This window comes from Aulonocara sp. 'chitande type north' Nkhata Bay, linkage group LG7, assembly GCF_057382095.1.
Source record: "Aulonocara sp. 'chitande type north' Nkhata Bay isolate Kocher_YH1m ecotype deep benthic linkage group LG7, A_spYH_male_GT1.1, whole genome shotgun sequence".
Taxonomy (NCBI): Eukaryota; Metazoa; Chordata; class Actinopteri; order Cichliformes; family Cichlidae; genus Aulonocara; species Aulonocara sp. 'chitande type north' Nkhata Bay.
In genome coordinates, this window is record NC_141350.1 from 32603777 (window position 1) to 32628346 (window position 24570).

The following is a 24570-nucleotide window of genomic DNA, read 5'->3' on the forward strand; positions in this document are numbered from 1 at the left end:
GCTGTGTTGTCCTTCAGCACCAGTTTTCTCCTTGTGTGGTCTCCAAAGGTAAAATGGTCCAGGATGAGGGGAAAGGACTATGTGAGATTCAGAAGACCACTTTGAAGAGAACAACAGTAGTCCATGTTACCTTGCCCAGCCAGGGCTCTGGGTTACCAGGGGAACCTCCCTGGAGTTAAGCCTGAGGGAGGAGCTAATTGGTGAGGGCCTTTTGGCCAGGCCTTCGTCTGTGTGACTCATTGGTCTCTGTGGGCCAGCCCTCCTATTGGGCGTACCACCCTCAGGAGAGCCTGTAGGGATCTGCTGCAATTTGGATAAAGTAGCATTCAGAAATGGAGGCCTTCACAATCCGATTCTCGGTTGTAAAAAGTGGTAATTGGAACATGGAATATTTATATTCAGTGCATGAAATACCTAGATTTTGGACTCTTCAGAGGGGGTGCATCACCATGGCGACGGAGGAAAAGTTGGAAAAACTCATTTTAACCCAAACCATGACTTTCGTTCAAACTTAATCTATTATATTTATTGGCTAAAACTAACCTGGTAGTTTTTAATGATAATAAATATAATATACATGGTGAGTCTCAATTATAGGTATTTTTGTTTTACATTTTGTTGCAGTCCGTTCAGATATCAGCATCAAAAAGTTGCAAAAAGACTGCTGAGATTAAACAGTGTTACGATCATGTGGTATTTTGCAAAAACATCACTTGTTTAATATCAGACAAGCATAAAGGCTCACTTCCTCTGTGCTTCACGTTTTTGTCATGTGTTATTGCCTGTCCCCACACTGACGGTGAACAGTCAGAGACAGCAGGTGATGCGATGAGAGCTGAGATGAGATCAAATTTTAATGATCCCTGTGGGCAAATTGCATCTTTTGTTGCAGGAGCTGAGGAGAAAACACAGCATCCTTGGTTTGTTACAAAGGACGCACAGATTAAAGTCTTTGTTTTTTGGGTTTCACTCGCAGGAAGGCGCCAAGACGAATGTCCGCAGGATGAAGAAGTGATTTAGGGAATCTGCACACTTAATGCTGAACACCTTCAGCCAAACTGGCCTTAAAGGCTCAGTTCACATTCATATCAGTGGAAATGTTTCTTAGCTGTTATGCTCACACTCAGAAATCCATATAATGATTTTACACCACATTTATGTTAGCACTTGTAATTTTGGCAAACTATGGAGCAAGCTTTCTGTATTATTTTCAACACCTCTTTATTTATTTATTTATTTTAAAGAAACTCTTTCCTTTCCTTATTTCTAGTTTATTCAGTCATGTGTATTAAATTATTTATATGTCTAATGTAAAGCCCTATATGACATAAATAATTAAACAGATTTGTTTAGAAGGAACAATTAAATCTTGTAAAGCCTTATATTTCAAATTTTGGTTGGAATAGGTCTCACTATATTCTGGTTGTGTCGCCAGTAGATCAGGCTGTCAGTTAAGTTAACAATAAAAATTTAATTTGAATATGAAGGACTTTTTCATGGTGGTGTCTTTAAAACTGGACAAGATGTGCCACGGAAGGCCGTGTAACATGACAGAAAGTCCCAGAACAGACAGACTCCTTCCCAATGTCAATAATGACCTTTAAGCCTTGCACTGCACAAGTACAGCACAGTCTTTACAATTTCAGAATTAATTTATCACAGTTTGTGGGAGTAATATACAGACAGACAATACTGCAATACCATAAATTCAGGAGGAGACATGTCATACATGTTCTTGGTGACATCTTTAAAATATATTTAAAAAAATTAGATAAGAAAACAACATAAATATATTCTTTATGCCAGAAGCTGGGAAAAAGCAAATAACGGTACAGCAGCCAAAACACGAAAGAAAATCTATAATTTAAAAAAAAGCTTAAATGAAGCAGGATATGACAAAACCAAAAATCTGAAGAAGGTAAATAAGTGACATGCAAAGCAAAAAAGTTTATTTATTATAATAAGAGCTCAATAAGTAGTTATGAGATTAAAGAAAATAAGACAGTTGGTAAAAAAAAAAACTCTAATTTGGCTCCATAAAGTAAAATGGCTCAACAAATTTAATCAAATATCATATAAACAGCTCAATATAGTAAAGTAAGGATCTTAACGAGTAAAAATCAAAATAAAATATCTCAATAGGCCATGCAAAAAGATTAGTGTAATTCAATAACATTTAAAGTAAAATGCTATAAATTATCATTTAAAAAGAACTAAAGCTAAATAGAGTAAAACAGCTCATTAAATACAATTAAATATTATATAAAGAACTGAATATATAATATTAAGAAGCCCACTAGCGCGATCATTTTAAAACAATTGTATGATATACAGCAAAATGCTATGTAAAAGCTGAGTATCACAACGTAAGAAGATCAAAACGTGGAAATCAGACTAAAATACAGTAAAATGTGGTGTATAAAGTTCATTGAGTAAAATATCTCAATAACTTTAATAAAAGAAAATAAATAAATAGATAATTAAAATAAGCACAGAAAATGGCAGGGGACTGGTCTTTATTTTTTAATCAAAAATGTTAAACTAGTACATAAAAATATGTATGAAGTCTTCTTTAGACCGATATCATAACAGCGGTGATCCCGCCCACAGCTGCAATCATTAACGCTGATTGGCCTGTCTTTCAGTCAACCACGCCCCCACAGTCCTCTCCGTCCCTCTAATTGATCTCTTCCACCGTCAGTCACCCCGTATACGAGTTCGCCTCTCCCCCTCCGCCTCCTCACCCAGCAGGTTGGGTTGAGAGGTCGGCTAGGGGACCGTGGACAGCTCCCGTCCGAGGAGCAGAGCAACACAGGAGGAGGAGAGGGCTGGATATGGGGGAGCCACCGCACAGGCCCGTATGATCGAGATAAAACACTTTTTACAAAGAGAGCGAGCTGGAGAGGCCTTAAGGAGGACCGGGGGGGAAACACACCGAGGGAGTGGAGGAAACACGGGGACACGGCTACTGACCCATCCCGGCGCATCACGGGAGAAGCGGCGAGAGAAAGGAGGAGAAGAAGGAGAGATAATTCTGCTCGACCTGATGGACTGAGAGGACAGATGAATGAAGACTGCCTACACTAACGCCTATAGATGCCTGGCCAAGGACCTGGACGCTTACGCCATGAACACGGACATGACAATGGACGGCATCGGCAGCCTGCATGGCGGGGTGGCGGTGAGCTCCGTGGCCCCTGATGCGGAGCTGATGAGCGGCCACAGCCCGCACCACGGCCGCGGAGGCTCGTCGGGACCCGGAGCGGCGGCTGCGGCTGCGGCGGCGTCCACCCTGCGGATACACCAGGACCTGGCTGCCGCCGCCGCCGCGTCCTCCCGCTCGGCCATGGTGTCCGGCATGGCCACGATTCTTGACGGCAGCGGGGAGTACCGGCCGGAGCTGTCCCTGCCGCTGCACCACGCCATGAGCGTTCCCTGCGACACCTCCTCTCCCGGGATGGGGATGAGCGGCACCTACACCACGCTCACCCCGCTGCAGCCGCTGCCCCCCATCTCCACCGTGTCCGACAAGTTCCACCACCACCATCACCACCACCACCACCACCAGCGGCTCTCCGGGAACGTGAGCGGGAGCTTCACCCTGATGCGCGACGAGCGGGGACTGCCGGGGATGAACAACATTTACAGCCCCTACCACAAGGACCACATGTCCGGGATGGGTCAGAACCTCTCCCCGGTGCTGGGCAACGGCCTTGGCTCCATCCACAACACCCAACAGGGTCTCCACAATTACGGCACCACGACGCACGGGAGCCACGACAAGATGCTGAACTTCGACCACACAGCCTCTATGCTGGCCAGAGGGGACCACCACCACCAGCACCGAGGCCTCGGCGCTCCGGCTGGCGGGATGATGCCGCACCTGAACGGAATGCACCACCCGGGACACCCGGTCGTTTCCTCGGCGGGCCACCACCCCCACCCCCACTCTCACCCCCACCTCCAGTCTCCATCCCACGGGCCCGTGTTGGCTTCCACCCGGGAAAGAACGCCCTCCTCCTCGGGGACGCAGGGGGGGAACAGCTCGGGACAGCTGGAAGAAATCAACACTAAGGAGGTTGCGCAGAGGATCACGGCGGAGCTCAAGAGGTACAGCATCCCCCAGGCCATCTTCGCCCAGAGGGTGCTGTGCCGCTCCCAGGGGACCCTGTCGGACCTGCTGAGGAACCCCAAACCCTGGAGTAAACTAAAGTCAGGCCGGGAGACCTTCAGGAGGATGTGGAAGTGGCTGCAGGAGCCCGAGTTTCAGAGAATGTCCGCGCTCAGACTGGCAGGTAAGAGAGGAAAACAACCTGAGCTGCTGCTGCTGCTGCTGCTTTGCTTTGATTTGTTTTTGTGCCACAGCGAGAAGAAAAAGGAGAAATCCTCCACATTAAAACAAAATATCCTCAAATGATTCCTCAGCATTTATCACTAGCTGACTTTTAATCTTCTTGCTGGCTTTATTTTGGTTGGTTTCTCTCTCTTTCTCACTCCTCGTGGCTCCTCACGCGCCACTCCAATTTAGGTGAATGGGATTTATTTAGACTCACCGGTGCTATGATTACCATTATTGATCAATAACACAAAAGGATCGATGGGAAATGACAAGGTCATGGGATTTCCCTCCAACAATCCTCCTCTTTCAGTTTCCAGTCCCTCCATGGCAGCGAGGAAAACGCTGCACTAACACAAAAAATCTACTAGTTATTCTGCTTTAAATAACACCCAGATTAATAATAAATATATTTAAAATTCCAAGAAAATAAAACAACAATAAAAACCTGCTAAACATCGCACAATATTTTTGGTATAATTTGTGGTTGTTAATGTGCATCCGCGGGTGTAAATATATATTCTCAGGGCTGAACATTCTTATAATGCTGGTGTTTTAACTGTCATTAGCTCCTTAAATGCTTATTGCATTGCGATTGCATTAGCATTTGGGTGGAGAAGTGTGATGGGGGCGTTCAGGAGGATCTGTTTTTGATTGTGTGGAGCTTCAAGCGATCAGAAAGCTGTGACATAAACACACGAAGGTCTGCAGAATCGGTGGGTCTGGTGCCCCCTCTAGTGAGGAACCTGTTCCCTGTCCCAGTCTCTATTGTCTGCAGGAGCAGCACTAAAACGGGCCAGTTCCCCCTTTTTAAAGGTCAGGTCATGGAAAGGCTTGCATTTAATTTCACACCAAGATGTGATAAACGTTTAATGTTTCTATTGGGATTTGGTCATCTATATATCACAACAGAGACATTTTCTTTGAATATGTAGTCATTTTAGAGTCTTAAATTATATCAAAGGTTCTTTATTTTCATGTTAAAATGTAAAGCGCAGCACAAGTGACAGCAGTATTTGTATTTGCGTGGTTTAGAATACGACTTTAAACTACCCACTGCACGTCCACATCTTAATGCCTGCATACTTCATAGCTTGCTTGCTGGGAGTAAATTATAGCTCCACATCATTTCAGCTTTTTTATTAAACTTTTTTTTAGTGTCTCCCACGATACGAATATGCCTTTATATTGTTTTTACATGCAAAAACAGAAAAAACAAAGAGAGGCCAGTTTATTTAAATCACATTAAAAATGATTTTTTTCATGTTAATCTGAAAAAAAATGTGTTTTTCATTAGGGCTGCATTTTTTTTTTTTGCTACAAACTGCATGATTTATGCACCGTGAGTGATTCAAAATTACTTTTTTTTTGCACAGTCATTCACACGTATGACTTTTGCTGTTTTTATATAAGTTAAACAAGATCCCATATTGTTAAAATTGTCTTTACTTTCATTATGTCCCATTAAAAGCATAAATGATGAGTGTTTATATTTATCTGGTTTACCATAAGACTTTAAATCGTTAAAATTATTCTCTTTTTGTTTGTTTTAAAAATATATGCCAGGGTTTCTTGTGGCTTCAAAACTCATTTTGAAGTTTTAAATATGCAGATACTGTAAGTACAAATGCTTCGCATATACATAAAGGCAAAAAGTGTGTGTTACCTCACCGGATAGAAATCTTTGTATTTTCTTCTTATTTCTGACCATTGTTAAACAAACATGAATTCAAACTTCAGTAAATTATGCCCTGTTAAAAACACAGATTAAAAATGTTTTTCTTTAATCATAAAACTGCTGATTTTCCTTTGGAAGGAAAGCCAAAACTCTGTGCCGAGATATTTTAGGTACAGGAAAGGTGCCTTCACATTTTTTTTATATATGCAAAATTATAACTATTCAAAAGCTGAGAAAACACAAAGACAATCCAAAATATTACAAATTATTACATTTACACTAAGCATACTTTATCGTCATGGTGTCCTGGCTTAAGCGAAACGGTATTTATAGTTACCTGATGTGTGAAGTTTGTAATTATTGCATATTTAAGCTATAACCTGCATATTTTCAGTGGTGCATTCACCCTTGTTGTGTTAAATCTATAAGCTTAATTTATATATGTAGTGTCAGTGCCTCACTCTGTGTAAATATGCTTTTACATTGTTTTTATTTATGCAAAATTCCAAAGAAAACACAAATAAACATGAGATTAAAAAGTAAGAAAGAAGAGGAAATATGAATGAAATGGATGTAAAAACTGTGTGGCAGCCCCAACAAAGATATTATTATTATTATTAGTAGTAGTAGTAGTAGTAGTATTTTCACTGTACTGCTTAGGTAAACCATTAAACATCAACTTTTTATGTTTCAAGTTTAAATAATAAATAGTTTTCAAAATGCATCAATTTGTATTTTAATTCGTATTTTTAATTTAAAAAAAAAAAACCCCATATACCTTGTTTTTAAATTTGGGAGGCACGTGGCTTTCACTTTCAAATAAAAAGAGTGACATGTGGAGCAGCAAAGTGACAGATTTGTGAAACATTCAGTCGCAGGATTTCTGACGAATAGACTTTGTAGAGTTTGGGATACTTGGGAATATTATAATCTTTAAAAGCTTAAAAAAGATTCTCAGGAACAATGTCTGCCTGTATTTTGCTATCCGCTGAAATCCACTTCAGTTTTATTGGTTGACTCAAGTTAATTAATCCCAGCTGCCTTCATAGGAGAAATAATCAGCACCGAATTAGTCTAAATAAAGAAATCTGGTAAATGCTCTGTTTTAGGGGATCACTATCTTTTTCATTTTAATTATGCTCTTGATTTCAGTAGCTCTAAACAAACAAAAGTACATACATGATACCAGAGAACAAATGCAGATTTACATGGAAGTAGTATTAAATTAAAATCTTTGTATTAAAATGATCATGATAAGGAATTCTTACCTTTTGTGTTTTATTTTTTATTCATCATTTCCATAAATAATCACTGTAAATTGAAAATGTTCATTATAAAAGTAATAAAAACTATAACGTTTTGATAAGTTGCACATTTACATGCTTCATTATGAGTTTGTAAAATCTCCCACACAGACTAATGAACCCTCTAAAACCTGCATGATTATAAGCGCATACAGTGACACTAAGATGATAGCATACAGCATTCAAATAATCATTTTATACATTTCTTTAAGTCACAGATAAATACATTAAATCGTTTTCACCGGCTTAATGTGTTTATAGATTAGTACATTTTTAAATGTTATATCTAGCTGCTTTTATAGAGTCGGTGTAATATCCAACAATAAGTCTTCAGCATGGCTGTTTTATGGGTTTTCTTTTGTTTATATACATTTCCAGGACTTTCCATGAATATAGGATATTGATATTGGATTTTGTGGGTGAAATTAAGTAAATTGAAATTGATCCCTTTCACTCCTGGATATGTGCATTTGTCATGTGTGTGCGTCTCTTCAGTTTTTCATTCATTTTTTTTTTTTTCCTTTTTAATAAACTCTATTTATCCAAAAATATAATAGATATGGTCTAATCTAATAAATATGTTTGTTATCATACAGCGCATATGTCTTTCAATTTATATCATTACAGCTTTCTTATAATACTCATATTATCATAATATTTTAATTAGGTTTAATTATTGTTGCTGTAATGAGATAAGAGATAAAAAAAAAAACACTTTATGTCAAGAAAAAAATCTACCAAATAAGAACACAAATCAAAATAAATGAGGCAAAAATATACAACTGATGAATGATTGGGTCAAATTTGAAATTAAAAATGTATTTATTCATCTATACAATGCAGTCATATAACAAAATATTATTAAAAGATTTATCCAAATAACAAAAACAATTGCACTTGAGAAATTCAAATGAGTACGCAGTTAATTAAAACAAACAGCTTGTTTATTAGTAATATGTCAATGTAAAGGTGTTCCTACATTTTCCTAAAACTATATATCTTCTGTTGTTTTTCCTACTAATAATAACATCGTAACAGCATTTTATGAACTTATGTCCTCTCTTATTTTATCGCTGTGATAACCCTTTTTATACCTTGTGAATGTCAGTGTTTTTGCAGGGTTTTTATTAAGAGTTTAAGAAGATTTTATCTTATTCTTAAACCTTCAGATCTGCCGTGGTTTCATCTGACACATCCTATGATGTACTTTGTAATATGATGCAACCAGTTCAGTATCCTTCTGAGTTTTGCAGAGACAGAAAAGGTCTTGACTATAACAATGCGTGACATCAGCCCAACATGGAGCGCTGATTCTTTAACATTCGATTGGAAATCAGTATTTAAGCAGGCTGGATTTGTCTGTAGATTGCTGATGTGGATGAGATTATCTCTGCAGGATTTGACTGTAATTTCATTAGGGGTTCTTTGATTTTCGATGCTGGTATTTGACGATACAGGTTAATAGAAAATGACAGGAGAGAGTGGGTGAAGGTTGGAGCTGGAAGAGAGCAGGGGAGTGTTCATGTGATCTGTGCTCCCCTGTGTGTTGTAAAATGTCACAGGACAGCCTCACAGTTATACCTCTGTCTGAGTGAGCTGCACTCATCTGCTTTCCCTAGGATTAAACTGCATATCTCACACTCTCGGTCTTTTTTAACTTCAAATCTTTGCAAAGCCTGCAGTTTATTATACCAATGCTAAAGATTCTTCTTATTTAATTCTAAACATTGAGAAATATAATATAATCCTTTTTTTATTTAGGTAGTTAACTAAGTGTACAATGTCTGATTTATAGAGTAAAAGGTAATTAAGTTTTCTGTTTATTAGTGTCTTTGTTGTCTAAAGCAGTTGTCAAAAGCTACACTGGAATTCATGTAATTTAAATGGCTGTATAATGAGAAACCTATGATAACATACTGTCATTTATCTAAACAACTGTAGTATGTGTAAGATACTGCACAACCTTTTACGCAGTATATTACCATAAAGAGTGTGGGAAAATATACAGATACTGCTGTTATTCTTCTCTACTGTAAATCAGTTTAAAGTAGGAAACTGTAGTACATTAGAACTGATGACATAATAGTACTGTAAAAGTAAAAGTGGAAAAGTGTTTTTTTCTCTCTCTTTTGCTAAGCCAGTAGTTTCCTCCTCTGGCAATAGGCTTACTATAAATATTATGTAATAGCTATGAAGCTGGTTCACAGAATAAAATGTACGAGACAACAACAAAGGCTATAAAATTCTTTTGGCCTCGGCCCACACTGGACTTTCACTCAGGAAACTGGGGTTTGTGGCTCATCCAGCGCCATCATTTTTTAAATTGCTGTTATCTATTGACCTTGTTTTGTTTCCAGCTCCTGTTTTGTTTCTTACATTTCTTGTGCACACGAAAGCAATGGTAGTTTTACACAAAGTCTAAACATCATGGTTTGACTTGGCTGCGACGTCTGCTCTTTGGGCTAAGCTAGGCTATAGAAAAGCGCTCTCTGTATAATGTAAATCAGCTTTGGAGATGCTACATGTTGATGCCTTGATTTTAAATATTAATTCTGTTTGATTCTTGATGTGTAATTGGCATCCTGTGGTTTCTCAGAGAATGGGTCAATATTTTGTTTCTTTATTTGAGTGTTGGCCAGGTGTTGCTCTTTTGCTCTTTCCATTGTTCTCTCTCGCCTCTACGGTGATTTTAAAATTACCGCAGAAACAGGGAGGTGCAATCCTTAGATCAGCAACACTACAAGCAACCAATAGAGGTGGGGTCAAAGGTCAGAGCTGCAACACTCAGACAATAGATGGAGCAAATATTCCCTTGACCCTGAGATGAGCAGAGAGGAGAGGGAGGAGCAGCATGCACAGGGAAAAGAAAAGAATTGAGAGCTTGGAGACAGGTTTATCTGGTAGCTAAATTCTCCATCATAATGGTCTTTACAGTCACAGCAATGAAGGACAATAATAATTATGTGGTTATTTTAAGCATATATTTCAATTTCTTTACTCTCCCTATCATCTCAGACTCTGTCTAGAAATGTCTTAGTAATGCCTTTGTCCGTAAATTCTGAATATGATCCATATTATATTTCTGGGGAAAAAATACGCAGGTCGGAAGAAACTGTAGGAAAACTACAGAAGGAAGTTGATACACTTTCATCTCATTCAGTCCACTTATTTGCTTATTTTTTGTATTTATTTCTCGACAACCAACCATCAGCTAAAGTTTGGAAACTAAAGTTTTCAGTAATAAATGAGGGTTGAATGCTTTTCAGTCTATAAACATATTTTTGTTCAGGGTCTTTTGCAGGAAATTATTGTGAGACTGTGGGCATGGAAAAACAAAGCATTATCATTTTTTTCTAATTTTAAAAAGCATGTCCCAACCACTAGTCTTGGCAGCTGGGGCTCTGTCCGCCAGGGTCTCCGTGTCTGGCCGCCACCCGGCACTCAGTTGTAGGAGGAGTTCGGAGAGGCCAGTTGGAGAGACTTTTGGACTGCCTCGAGGAGATTCTGACAAACCATCAAGCAACTTCTCTACATCTTAAAATAGAGGAAGCAGAATCTGGGGATGAAGGGGATGAATCGTCCATCACCAGGGGTGAGGTCACTGAGGCAGTTAAACAACTCCTTGGTGGAAGGGCCATGGGAGTGGATGAGGTTCATCCTCAGTGTTGTGTGGAGATAAGGTGGGGTACCTCTGGATTGGAAGACCGCGGTGTTGGTTCCCCATCTTTAAGAAGGGGAACCAGACGGTGTGCTCCAGGAGGATCACACTCTTCAGTCTCCTGGGGAAAGTGTATGCCGCTGCAAGAGCCTGGTCCGCATAGCCAGCAATAAGTCAGGCTCATTCCCGGGGGGGTTGGACTCCACCAGGGCTGCCTTTTTTCACCGATTCTGTTCAGAATTTTTATGGACAGAATTTCTAGGCATAGCCAAGTAGTGGATGGCTTCCACTTGGGCGGTCTCGCTTTTCAGAGATGATGTGGTTCTCTTGTCTTCATCAGGTGGTGGCCTCCAGCTTGCACTGGAGTGGTTTGTGAAGTGAGGGGGAATGAAAATCAGCACCTCCAAGTCTGAGGGCGAGGTCCTCAGTCGGAAAAGAGCGGATTACCCAGTCTGGGTCACGGATGAGTTAGTGCTCCAAGTGGAGGGGTTTAAGTATCCCTGGCCCTGGATAAGTGGAAGCAAATGGATGGATAGATGGATGGATATAGAAAGCAGAATTTCAGTAATGCTTTATATATATTTGATGTTAGACAAGTATTACATGCTGCATAGAAGTAGGTAGAGAAATTCAAATGATGACGGTTAATGTTCAGCACATACACTTAGGTCAGTTTGGAAAAGTCGGTGACAAGGAAGTCAATGATACAGACTTCACAGATCCAGTGCCCACAAAGTTTTTCCTTGTGCTATGTCTATGGATACATTTGCACTGGAAAGCTCTAAGTACTTGTCCCTAATCGCTAATGTGATGAGGAAGAGAATAACCAGTAGCGTGAATCAGCCTACAATTCTGCAAATGTGAACCCAACTCAGTGATCATACGCTTGTCCTGCATTGCAAATTATTGGAGAAAGTTTTTTCAGAACCTAGTGTGAAGCAAATCTTTTGCCAAAATGTAAACATTTTAAGTCCAGCAAACATGAATAACTCTCTGTACGTATCACTCTTATTGTTCCGAGTTTGTCTATAATTTTTAGCTTTGCGTTTTGTGTGATCTGTCTTTGTATTATTTACCTTACAGTAATAAGTGCCTTGAACTGTTTGTGATTTGCCACTATGTAAATAAAATTCAAATGAATTGAAAATTGAATTGATTGCACTATTAAAGCTTTCTTCACACACAACGAAAGGAACTGAGATACTGAGCTGTAAATGGGCTTCAGATGGGTTTCTGTGTACAGCAGGAGAGAGCTAAGGTCTGGTGTTGGCTGTGGTTCAGGATGTAGAGTGGCTCAATAACCAATAGAAATAGAGAAAAAAAAGAGCCTAGTTTCTCTGGCCTGCATTTTGAAGTGTTCTTGTGTAAGATGCTGAAACCCCAAATTCCTCCCAGTGTCTGGTAGGATAAGTGCCAGAATAAGTGACTGTGGCTTTGTGTAAAGAATTTTGAGTGGTCAAAAACATTAGACAAAATAATAAAAGCAGTGAGTTTGCTGTTTTGGACTAAGATTAAGTATTCTTGAGACACTTAAGTAGCTTGTATGAATCATTGTACGTCACAATTTCTCCTTACTTTTTCAAAATAATATTAACTAAAATTCTAACCATTGTTACACTGACAGTGTAACTGGACGCCCCAGTTCCTGTACTTGTACATGTTCATATAAGAAAACAGTTCCTGCCTTTAAAGAGGCCTGTGTGGGTTGGATTAAGGCAAAGAGTCTGTGCATTTCCCTGTTCTCAGTCATGTATTAAACAAGTATTTATTTCACGCTGGTGTAAATTGAACCCAGAACCCACAAGAAAATATTTAAAAATCACAGGTTTGGATTTTTGGGTGGTGACAAAAATCATTATATTCACGAAAAACCCTTAGCAGGTTTTGTTTCAGTTGGTGGATGGAAAATCAACCACCAGGACCTTTTTTTGGTTGGAATAATAAATAAATCTTAATAACCAAGTCATGTGTTCCTATTAACCTCTGTCTCCACTTGAAAAGTAATTGTCAGGACAGATGAATCAGTCACTTTTGTCTGGCAGAACAAAAAAAAGGCAATTTCCAACATTTTAGAGCCTTTGGATTTGCTCTTCATCAGATGTGCTAGTATCTTTGTGTCCACATACTATAAAGGCAAGTACATTTTGCAACGGCAGTTTAAAGAGAAGTCACATACAAATCCTAATTCTGAAATTTAAAGAAACAATATAAACTTGCACACTGACAATATATTAAAAGAAAACAAATGTGCTTGTTTAAATATTTTACTTCGTTTCTTTCGATGCCTCCTCCTCATCCTCTCCCTCATTTTGAATCTGTTTCTTTCACCATTTTCTCGTCCCCTGGACCTCTTTCTCGCTCCATCCTCTTCTCTCTCTTTTGGGGGTGGAGGTATTATGTGATCGTCAGGGGAATTGAACACAAGAGCAGAGGCAGCAGCGGCCCGATGAATTATTGATGGGAATCTCAGCGTGACCCGCCTCGGTCTGCTCACTTCACTTCTTCTTCACCTCACAGCCGGGTTAACCAGGCAAAATGGAGGGAGGGAGGAAGAGGGAGAGAGGGAGAGAGGAAGAGAGGAGGAGGAGGAGTCCATTGTTTGGATGGAGGACAGAGTCCGCCCGTGACTGCGACTGAATTATGGATGACAGGAAAATGATGGGCAAATTGGTGTTGAATCAACGAACCGCTATTCACATGGTTTATTCAGAGTAATGTGCATGTAATGATACAACAATGATCCCTCTTTTCTCCTTTTACATACCACAAATTCAACATGTATTCATATTGCATCTCTTTTGCACTGTGAAGTTGTTTCCTATGGAGTTTTTCACATTAAAAGCATCTCAGAAAACAGGAAATTAGGTAGAAAGGGAAACTAATTTCTAGATAGCACCGTCTATTTATCAATAGGATACAGTCATTGTTGGCTTGGTTGTTTTAGCGGAAAATAAAATACAGAATATGATCACCAGGGATTACCTTAATGTTTCCAGAAGAGAATGAATCCACTCAGAGTCAAATTGTGCTGAAAATCTGAGTGACTGAACCTAAATATTTTCCATTTTATGCATCCTGCTGCGAGCAGACAGGGTGCATTATTAATGAGTCGGACTCTGCTTTATGACACAGATTACCAGCAGTTACTGTCTGTGTGTGTGTGTGTGTGTGTGTGTGTGTGTGTGTGTGTGTGTGTGTGTGTGTGTGTGTGTGTGTGTCTGTGTGTGTAGTCTTACAATTTCAGACTGTGGGAATACAGCTTGTGTCCGTTTTCGGGGTTTTTGTTCTGACCTCCTGCATATTCACAGACTGCCATCGATCTGTAATAATGGATTTCAGGCTGCTAAGAGGAGACTTGTGATGTTTGTTTGTGTGTCGGTGTGAGAAGCTTTGACAGATGCTGTTATCTCTGTCTCGTGCTGTCGATAGCAGTTTTCGGTGGCTGGAAAGTGAGACGTGACAAAGTCTGTCTTCAGGTTTTGGGAAGTGAATGCAGACTTCTGTGTCTCCAGCAGGTCTGATGGGTCTTTCCGTAATAGATGGCTGTACCTTCTGGGTCTGAAAAGTGAAGTTCATGCAGATGTGTCTTAAACCTACATTTGTTTTAATGGTCAACTCTTCTGGTTTTAAAGAAGATTGTGGAAAAACCCTCAGCTCCTCTATGAGCTGAGCAAACACTGTCCTGATGAGGGTATGGGTTCAGTCACTGGTTTATAGATGTACTGAGTACAACTTGTTACTTATTGATTACTGTGTAACTGACAAGCTGCTAGCCTTCGAGCAATCCCTTGATTTCTTAGTCTTATCACTCATCACGTTTGGTTTCAAAACATCAAGTTGGTGATGGCAAAAACCACGAGATTGAGGTTTCACAACATCACAGTGGCTACATCAAACTCTTATATATGGTCGATGATGATTCTGAACACTACAAGACTGAAAATATATACATTTTCAGGTTGTGAAGGTAGAAAGAAGGAGCTCTTTATCTCTACGACACAAAAAGCTGGTGATGACATTATGCTGATAATGCACACTATTTTCATGGTGGGCAGTGTAGATGCTGTGTTTTGGATGAAGCAGTCTAAATCAATGCTTAATAAAGCCTGTTACTGTAGGCTCTTTATGTTACAATGTAAGGCACTTTGAGGTGACTGTTGTTGTGATTTAAGGCTATAAAACTAAAACTAAATTGAATTAAATTGATTCATATCAGTTGATTCTCTTTATGCACAGAGTTGACAAGTCTCATGTAAGGCATGATATCTAAGATGCTTTAAGCCACCTGGCTGCTGTTGCTCCACATCTGCAAGCCACTTTACAACCCACCTTCACTTGAGCTCCTCCTTTTTGTGTCTAAACCAACCTGGTCCCATGTCAGAGATATCCAAAAGGTGATCTTTGACTTTGGTGTCTTAATACACCAACTGCAGCGACATTCAATGCCGAGGCCAAACACTAACTGTGTTTGTAAGTATGACAAAGTCTGCATTTGTTGGTCACTCCTGATTTTCAATGTTTTTTTGGTTGTGCCTGTGCATTTTTGTAATAATTAGCTTGCTTTTGTGTCTAAAATTACGAAAACTCACAACTCGTTTGTATGTTTTGTAAGGTTCAGATAATCAAAAAATTATGACTCTAGAGGCTCTGGCTGCACTATATTCATTTAGCAGAGCACCGATCTCCTTTTACAGACTCTTTCCAACCTTCACCGTTCCCAATAAGAATATCAGAAGAGTGGTGTAGAGATTTTTCGTTAAGACTGTCCACACCAATTATGGTGCACTGGTGTTGCTGGGGCAGTAGAAGCATTGCTGGGGCTGCTTGAGTGGCTCGGGTTCAGGGGAGAAAATGGTCCTGTCGCCTCTTTATTAGGACGGTCAAATCAAATGTGACACCTGGACCATGAACTCACTGAGGCCGAGTGCTCAGAGAATGCACAGTGGACAGTCGGAGCTGCAGCAAGGACGAGAAAACAATCCTGAATCATGCTCAAAAGGCCAAATTAGCTTTCTTTTCATAAAGATTAGCCTAGCTATGAAAATTTGCTATTTATTGGTGATAATATCTTATATTTCAGTATAGTTAAAAACTACTCTACTCTGACATTAGGTTCAATGAAATGTATTATTGAGATACATTATGGAAAAAGTAGTATGCAATGTCTTTGGCCCTATAGTATTAATTTATAGCATGCCAGTCTTAATTTCTTACCATTCATTTGGAAATTTGCCTCTTTCAACCTTATGAATAAGACTTACTCCGTTAACAGGTCTGCTTTAAGCTCAAAAACCTCATAAAGACCTCAGTAGTGTGTAATAGTATAGAGCTGCTGTAGTCTGGGAGAAAATAACTCGGGAACTAGCATGAGCGAACTCTGGCTTCTGCCAGTGGATTACAATTACAGGATTTTATTTGATCCCCTCTGCAGGTTCTAAGCACCAACAGTTAAGTTAGCTTATCTATGCACTGTTCCAGTTACTTGGGTTTCCATATAAAAAAGCTTCACAACACTGTAAAATGAACAAAAAACAGTCAGACATTGCAGTTTAAAGCCATTTTTCCAGTTTAAATGATACCTGTCTACATAGGAAACAAGTCACCCCCTGCATGTTTCCTACAGCTATATTCAAAAGAAGCCAATTAGTTATCTTCCAATTCATGTGGTAACCTAGAACCTATTTCAAGAGAATAATAATAATAATAGTAAATCTATTAAATCTATCATGAAGTATGTTTTCATGGCCAAAGGTCCTCATCATGGATATTTCTGGAATAATGGAAAGGCTACAGTTAAAAGGAGGTCAATATTTTAGTGACTGGTATGTAAAAGCCTGCAATTTGGTCGTGATGTGTAAAGACAATGCAGTAGATTCTATTAATCCTTGAAGTTACAATTAAACAAAATGTTTATACACGTATAATTGGGAATGAACTGCTTCCAGTAACAGACTAAAAATATGGGAAACATCTAATGATTGTGACACGTAGAACAGCATTTGTGATTAATTTCAACTATTTTTGTCCTTGTTGGCTGCTGTTGGATTTATTTTTTAACCACATTATATATCTCAAGGGGTTTTTCAGGAGATTGCAGAATGTGTTTGCTGACGTTATCCAATCAATAGTGAGGCCCCGCAGCAGTTTAGGTCAGAAGTAGACTGGAGGAGGTGCAGGATGTGAGGCCTTATTTGGTTTGTGCTATTTTAGTGGTTGTTAGGATTCATTTATTGATCCACACATGAAGCAGCACCTTTGAATAGACCGATCCCATTGATGACATTTTCTGTTACTTTACTGTAGTTATCTTTGTGGGGTTTGTATGTTTTCTTCCTAATTTTCTTTTTCTCTTTGTTTCCTCCATCCTGTTCACCCTTCCTCCCTCAGCTTCATTAGTATTGGTGTCACTGCCTGGCTGAAATAAGTCTGTCCAGAGGCGTAATGAGCAACGACAGGCAGGACAAACCTGTCAGGCTGCAGGCAGGGTTTACTGTGAAAACACAGTGTTTAAGGAAAAAAGGAACATAAACGCACAACAAAAACCTTTAGATGTCTATTTTATTATCACCTAACTCAGTCATTCCCTTACTCCAGACTGCATTTGGAAATCTGAAAATTTATCTTTAATAACAACTGTGCTCATCACATGAGCCTGAGTTGAAGTGTTTTCATTGCTTCACATTGATCTTCTGGTGATTTGCTCGTTCTCAATTAACAGTTTTACTTTCATACTCTGGTAGCCACTGAGCCCTTTTCTTTATTATTATTATGCAGTTTTAAATTTTACATGCTTAATTTGCCAAGAAAAAACACAGCATCAAAATATGTATAGATAATTTATAGATTATTTGCTGAATAGAATTAATTATAATTATTATAATTTAACTTGAATTTCTTGGTAATGGTTTCTATGCTTAATGTTTATATCAAGATGAGAAGAAGTAGAAGAAGAATCCTGGTGCACAAGAACATCTGATGACAGGCTGATTAATTTAGCTTAGAGTAAAAACATTAATTTATTACAGGAAAAACTGTGTCAGTGTGTAAACATGGATTTTTTTAAACACCAAAAATAGGCATGAGACACAGGACTATTAAGCTTAAATTCAGATTTTTAATATCTTTCAGTTTTTAAATAGTCACAGTTTGAAACATTTTCAACTCATTTTACTTCCACCCACTTACTGCTCAAGCACAATTTATACATCAGAATGCACCAAACTCATTTTAAAGTTTTCATTTTTCTTGTCAGTCTGTGATATTTCAGTTTGCTGCTTCAGCTGACAGTTATGCAAATGTGCTGATGTGTATCTATAACCGATCAATGCTCTGATGGTCAGATACTGAGATCGGACACAAACAAGGAAGCTGAGGCACATTCTTGTTTGTTGTCCTTCCTGCTCCAGCCTCTGCTCATGCTGTTGTTTTCTCCTCTGCTGTTTTCCTCTGAAATGTGTGTGTGTGTGTGTTGTTGTGTGTAAAGCAGCTGCAGTTCGGGCTTGGCCGTGTGCGTGGATGGATGACGTGGATCGATGGCTGTAATCCCGAGCAGATTAAAAGAGCATTAATACTGGCAACGATAACGTAAACGGTGTGGACCGAGATCTCCATTGATCTGCAGGAACCTGATCCAGACCGGTTCCTGGAAGAGATGGGGGAGGGGGTTGTAGGCCGAGAGAGCTGACAGCATACAATAGAGAGAGAGAGAGAGAGAGAGAGAGAGACTGTATCTGAATGTCTCCTGCTGCAAAACAATAACAACAACCTGGACACTTTAATGTGCAATAGTAGACGCAGCAAACTACTTATGTGAAAGGCATACATGCAACTCAGCAAAGAGCCTTCTGGAGCCAATGGCTCACTACATAACGATTACAATAAGAATCTGAATCACAGTACAGGAATTACTTTATTTGTGTGCTGGTTCGTGCTGGAGAATGTGGCTAAAATGGTTTTGCACTTGGTTTTGCTGAAACCAGTTTCTTTTTCTGGTGTTTGGAGACATTTACATTGACTGTTTTCTTTAGTCTTCTGTGAATATTTGATATGAGAACAGCATGTTTCACTTTCATTGCTTTAGTGACATTCACTGACTTTGGACCAAATATTGATATGAGTATATATTGTTTCGATTTCCCTTGCAATATGTTATTGATACGCTGAAGCCAAATATATCAATATCTCTGTACGTAAGGATGTAGCTGCTCTAAACCGATTCCCTCACCAGTTAGACTCACCAGTGACATTAGTTTTTGGTTTCAAGGTTGTGTTTTAGTAAATGCTTTCCCTGTTTAATGCTCCACATGGACTGTTTACCTTCATGCATCCAGAGCCTGTTTGAATGTCAGTACTCTTCTGCATGTTCATGTGCAGGAAATTTGCTATTGAAATTCCACATGGTGGCACTTATAACATGAATGAAGGGAAAGCAAATGAAATATGTGACAGGAAGAAACTCACAGGGGGAAAATGTGACAATTAAAATAGTGAGCTAGTCAGTTTTACTGACATATTCTTGGTTTTTGCCTCTTTTTGGCCAGATTAGTCAATGAATATTCTAGAGATGGGCCCAGGGGTCCACCCCACTTGGAGGACTGTTTTAGGTCAAATTTTAGATCTTAATATTTTTATTACATAACAGTATGATTTATTAGGGAGAATGGAGTAGTTCCCCTTGTGGAAGGAGGAAAAGGAAGAGAGGACCAGACTTGCATTAAACAACGTTATAATCAGCATCATAACATATGAAAAGCATTTTCCAGTCAATATCAGATACTTTAAGGCTGAAAATGCATTTTGATGTTTACTTGTATCATAGAATCGCTGTGACATGATACAGGTGTTATTGTAGGCAACATATCATGTTGTAAAACACAATATGAAAGCTGTTGTCCATATTCCCACCTATGGGAGCATGCTAGGGATGTTTAGCAAAAAAATGCTCCTACAGCTGGTATTGACTGGCATAATAAACAAGTGTAGAGTTGTCACTCTGATAAAACACCAGTTGTGAGGCACTGAGGGAATAGGGAATAACTGAGGTGTACACATGCAAAAGACAGAGAAACCAGGGAGTTTGATGGCCTATACCTGTGACCAAGCACATGGGAATTCCAAGTTCAGGGCAAGCAAAGAGGCAGTGCTTGCCCAGTGAAATCTAAAAATAGGCATCAGTTAAAACCAGCGAAGTGCAAGCGATTGTTCTGCTTATATTATATTATATTGGCTGTTTGCATTTTTTCTATAAATTACCAATGTCTTGTGGCCACAGTTCACTATTGTCTCTGGGCTTGATTCAAAACCATTGGACTCTATGTCATTTTCGAAACACGACTTTTATTTTTAAATATTTAAACCCCCTTTTAGATATTGAGAGTTAACCATGTCATACAGTGCTCAAGTCTTATATATTTCAGCTGTGATTTTTATTGTTATATTAATATTTTAATACTCTTTAAAAGAGAGAGAGAGATGTGATCCTCACTGGCAACCACTCTGGTTTTATTTTATGTTATATGCTTGTCTTTATGCAAAGGTCACTGCACATCAATAGCATAAAATCAAATCACAAATCAAATCAAATCAAATCACTTTTTATTGTCACATCACATGTGCAGGCACACTGGCACAGCACATGCGAGTGAAATTCTTGTGTGCGAGCCCCACAAGCAACAGAGATGTGCAAACACAACAACACAAACGAGCAAAATACAAGAATGGCCAACCTGAAACTAATAAATATATGTACAATATATAATAGTGTATGCATTTCTGGATGTGTATACTAAATATTTTCCTACGTGTGTGTGTGTGTGTGTGTGTGTGTGTGTGTGTGTGTGTGTGTGTGTGTGTGTGTATACACATTTTTACAAATTAAATAGTAAAAAAATAAAATAAAATAATAATAATAATAATAATAATAAAATATATATATATATATATAAATAAAATATATAAAATATACAGAGAGTAAAATTATCTAGTCTTTTGGAAATAATGGATTTAAATGGAATCAGGTTTTACATTTAAAGTTCAAACATTTAACTCTTTTTTCCCCTTTAAAGAAAAAACTCCTTATATTTTAAGTTGTTTTTCGTGGAAAACTGTTAGCAACAATAGTTTTATTTTTGTATTTAAAGCCACGTGGACTACCATTCTACCAGTTTAATACACCAGTGAAAAATGTTGTGTTGTTTAGGGGATGATTTTTGCAGTATTGATTCTCATCTCATAACCATTTGCAAACCACTATGCATGTCTTGATAGCACAGCTTTTACATTAGAAATTGTACAGCATGTGGTACAGTAATCACTTTGCAGGTCAAAAACAAGGACATAAACACAGAAAAAATATATAGATAACATGTATATAATTGTACATACACACACGCGCAGGCAAGACAGTTTTCATGATCACAGAAAATAAGCACAAGCAGTTGAACAGGGCAGTAACAGCAAAACACAAGAGAACCTGTTTACAAAGCGTTATTGGGAAATGAGACACAGGTGGGAACAATTACTCACCTTAACTGTTCAGGAAATAAAGATGAGGGTTTAAAAACCACAATTCAACACAGGAGAAAACCTGTGAAAAGGGAAAACTACAGACATTTAAAAATAAACATGGGCCATGACTGCCTAATTTCTCTTTGTTCTAATGTATGCATGAAGCCAAATTTCCTCTTTTGTTGAATCTTGTTGTTTTCTACTTCATGGTTTCTTCTTGCAGTAATGGCCTTTTCTTTATCTCACCTACAGAGCTTGTACTTTTTGTTTTGCTGACCTTTTATTCTTATCATTTGTGGTGACAAAGTCCAAATCAAAGCCAAATTTACAGAGAAAAGAAAGCCAGTGTTGAAGGTCAGATTGTTCTTATTTTTCTTCTGTGCTCACCTCCGCTCAGTTTGGTGGTAAAAGCATTGAAAGCACCCAGATTGATGTATATCAGACAGATGGGTTTGAAGGGAATCCTCCTCTATTTGATTGGGCCACATAACTGGATTCATTTAGCTGAATCTGTCTGTTATTGGATTATGTTTCATATTGGATGGATGGGATCCAATTGTAGATATTACAACCTTTAATGGAGACAGGTTTAGCAGGAGAGAGCGGGCAGGAGCTTGTCAGAGAAAAAAGCCAAAGATAAACACGGGAAATAAAGGTACAAATAAGTAAGGAAGCAGATTACTGATTGATTTGATTTGGTTAATAAATATTAAACTTTTTGATCAAGATTAAGCCATATTAGATCAGATATTTAAATCTAAATACAATTTTAAAAATACATTTTCAGACTAAACGTAAGTGAGCTGCATCTGCATCTCTCAAAGCAGGAAACCTGATCAACTCAAATCGCTCGCCACTGATCGTTTGGAGACAAACATAGCGGTGAGCGGTTTGCCAGGATGTACGTTTATAGTTGACCAACCTTCTTTTGATCAATCAGCGATTACAATACAATCTATTGATCAGAGACTATTATCTTTCTGCTCGTGTTTGCTCTCTGTTGGACCGTTGTGCTGTGAGACAGAGCGGCGATGACTTCAGGCCTCCAAAAAACATTGCTGATAAGAAAGAGGTACTGAGAGATCAGTTAACTCATCACCTATTACTGTGTGTGTGTGTGTAATGTCCAAACAGAGCTTCCCTCTGACTTATCCTCAGTGTCAATATTCAGCAGGTTAAAGGTTAGTGGGTGTTTTCTCTCAACATTTTCATTCTTTCTCTTGGAAGGATGTTTTAATGTAATTTTTTTCTTGCTCTTATTAACTTTTATTTACTTTGTTATATTTAAACCCTTTGAATGCATGGGTTTTTAATCATTTATACAGGGATATAATTTATTATGTGTGTATTGTAAATCTTGGTGGAAAAAAGCGAATGTCCTTGGTTTATGTTGTTTTTAACTTTGGATGAATGTGACTTTTTTGCCACTACAATTCTCATAATATTTGATGTAAACGGGAAGGATGCTAACATGGAGTCATTGGTTTAAAATTGCCTGGTTTCTTAGCATTACAAGTAACCTATTAATAAAGATGCTATGCTATGTTAGGTCCGTGAATATGAGGATCTAACATAGTAACAGGATTATTGGTTTTATTTTTATGGCTGGTCTGAGTGAATCCACAATGTATAAAATATTGTTCAGGATATAAGAGAACCATTTGTCAAACAGATCAGAACCTGAAGACTTAACAGCAGTGATATCAGGTTGTACATTTTAGGCAGTTTGAGCCGAATCGTGTACAGACTGGAGGTCTAGCAATAGTTCATCTGTGCATCTCTTAGGTGTCGGTATTCACCAATATTTTCTCCCTTGGTCTGTGTTAAGTTCTCTGTGGATAATGCCCAGTGTCTGAGTCAGCAGATAAAGATGTCGTTCACGTGCGCCTTATTATCCCTCCTTGGTTCTGGATATTTATATTGCGTTCAGCCTTTGTCAGGTTGTCCTCTGTAGTCCCTTCAGTCTCCCTTTTTCTGGTAGACTTTCTATATTTTTTCTTTTTTCATACTATATTTTTCCTCTTTATAGTATTTTTTGCATCCTCCTGCCTCATAGAGCTGCGAGGCTCTGCAGTTGGGTTCACCCTGTTCATTGCAAACATACCAAGTGATTGGAAACATATCTATAAAAACACAGATTTGTAATGTACTCAGATGATTGTCATCATGTTTATTTAAGCATGAATTTGAACAAAGTTTCCTTAGCGCCTGCACGGACGGAACTAGAGAGGACGGGAAGCAAGTGAATGAGAGAAAATGAAAAATTAGAGAAGGCGGCACAAAGCAAGACAGAGGGTGAGTGATGAAGGTGGATGACATCAAACTCCTCTGAGGCCATTTCCTCATCAGCTCAATGACATCACTGAGTCACCAGTTTCTGTGATTGGGCAGCCCGTTTGTCCTGGTAAACAAGTAGAGATACATTAATGTGTGTGTGTGCGTTTATGTGTGTGCGGGCGGGCGGGCAGAGAGACCTTTGTCCGGTGATGTCACCACAGACTGTGTGGACATACAGATTACACACTGATAAACCATCTTTGCACACACACTGATTCAGTGATTACGTACTCTGAATACTCTTTCTCTCTCTCTCTCAGACTCTCTTTGTTCCTCGGTACATCACTCATGAAACAGATCAGTCTGTACATGTGGAAACCCTTCTGACACACCAAGACTGAACACGGATGGAATAATTAACTTTAAAGAACTTGATCATATCACAGGCCAAAGTAAAGCCTCAGTAAAGTAAAGCCTGAACCCAATGCATTACATCCTGTGGCATAATTTCATGCTGTTTTGTCTGATGATGCTTGCGTCTCCAGGTGGTTTGCAGGCTTGTTAGAACACTGTAGTATTTGAAGATTAACAGTTTCATAAACACAGCCGAGTCTTAGGATTCACTTCAGGCATTTCAGTATAACGAGACTGGTTCAACTGCATCAGCAGGAAGAGTACGGGCAGCTGACAATAATTATAGGAGGTCCTCCTATTCTGATTTATAGCTTCTTTGGGATTAATGTTTCTCTGAGTTTTGGGCTTTGGGTCACAACATAAGCAATGTGGGAACCCATCGCCTGTCATATGATGA

At 38.8% G+C, this 24570-nt stretch overlaps 1 protein-coding gene across 1 annotated transcript in view; it reads left to right on the plus strand.

Annotated features, from left to right (window-relative positions):
- Window positions 1-2742: 2742 nt before the first annotated feature.
- The window catches only part of onecut2 (one cut homeobox 2), a 38241-nt gene continuing 16413 nt past the window's right edge, over window positions 2743-24570 (plus strand). Inside the window, exon 1 of the mRNA XM_086300079.1 lies at window positions 2743-4295. Coding sequence (XP_086156205.1) covers window positions 3068-4295 — 1228 coding nt within the window. The 5' untranslated portion in view covers window positions 2743-3067. The remainder of the gene's footprint in view (window positions 4296-24570) is intronic.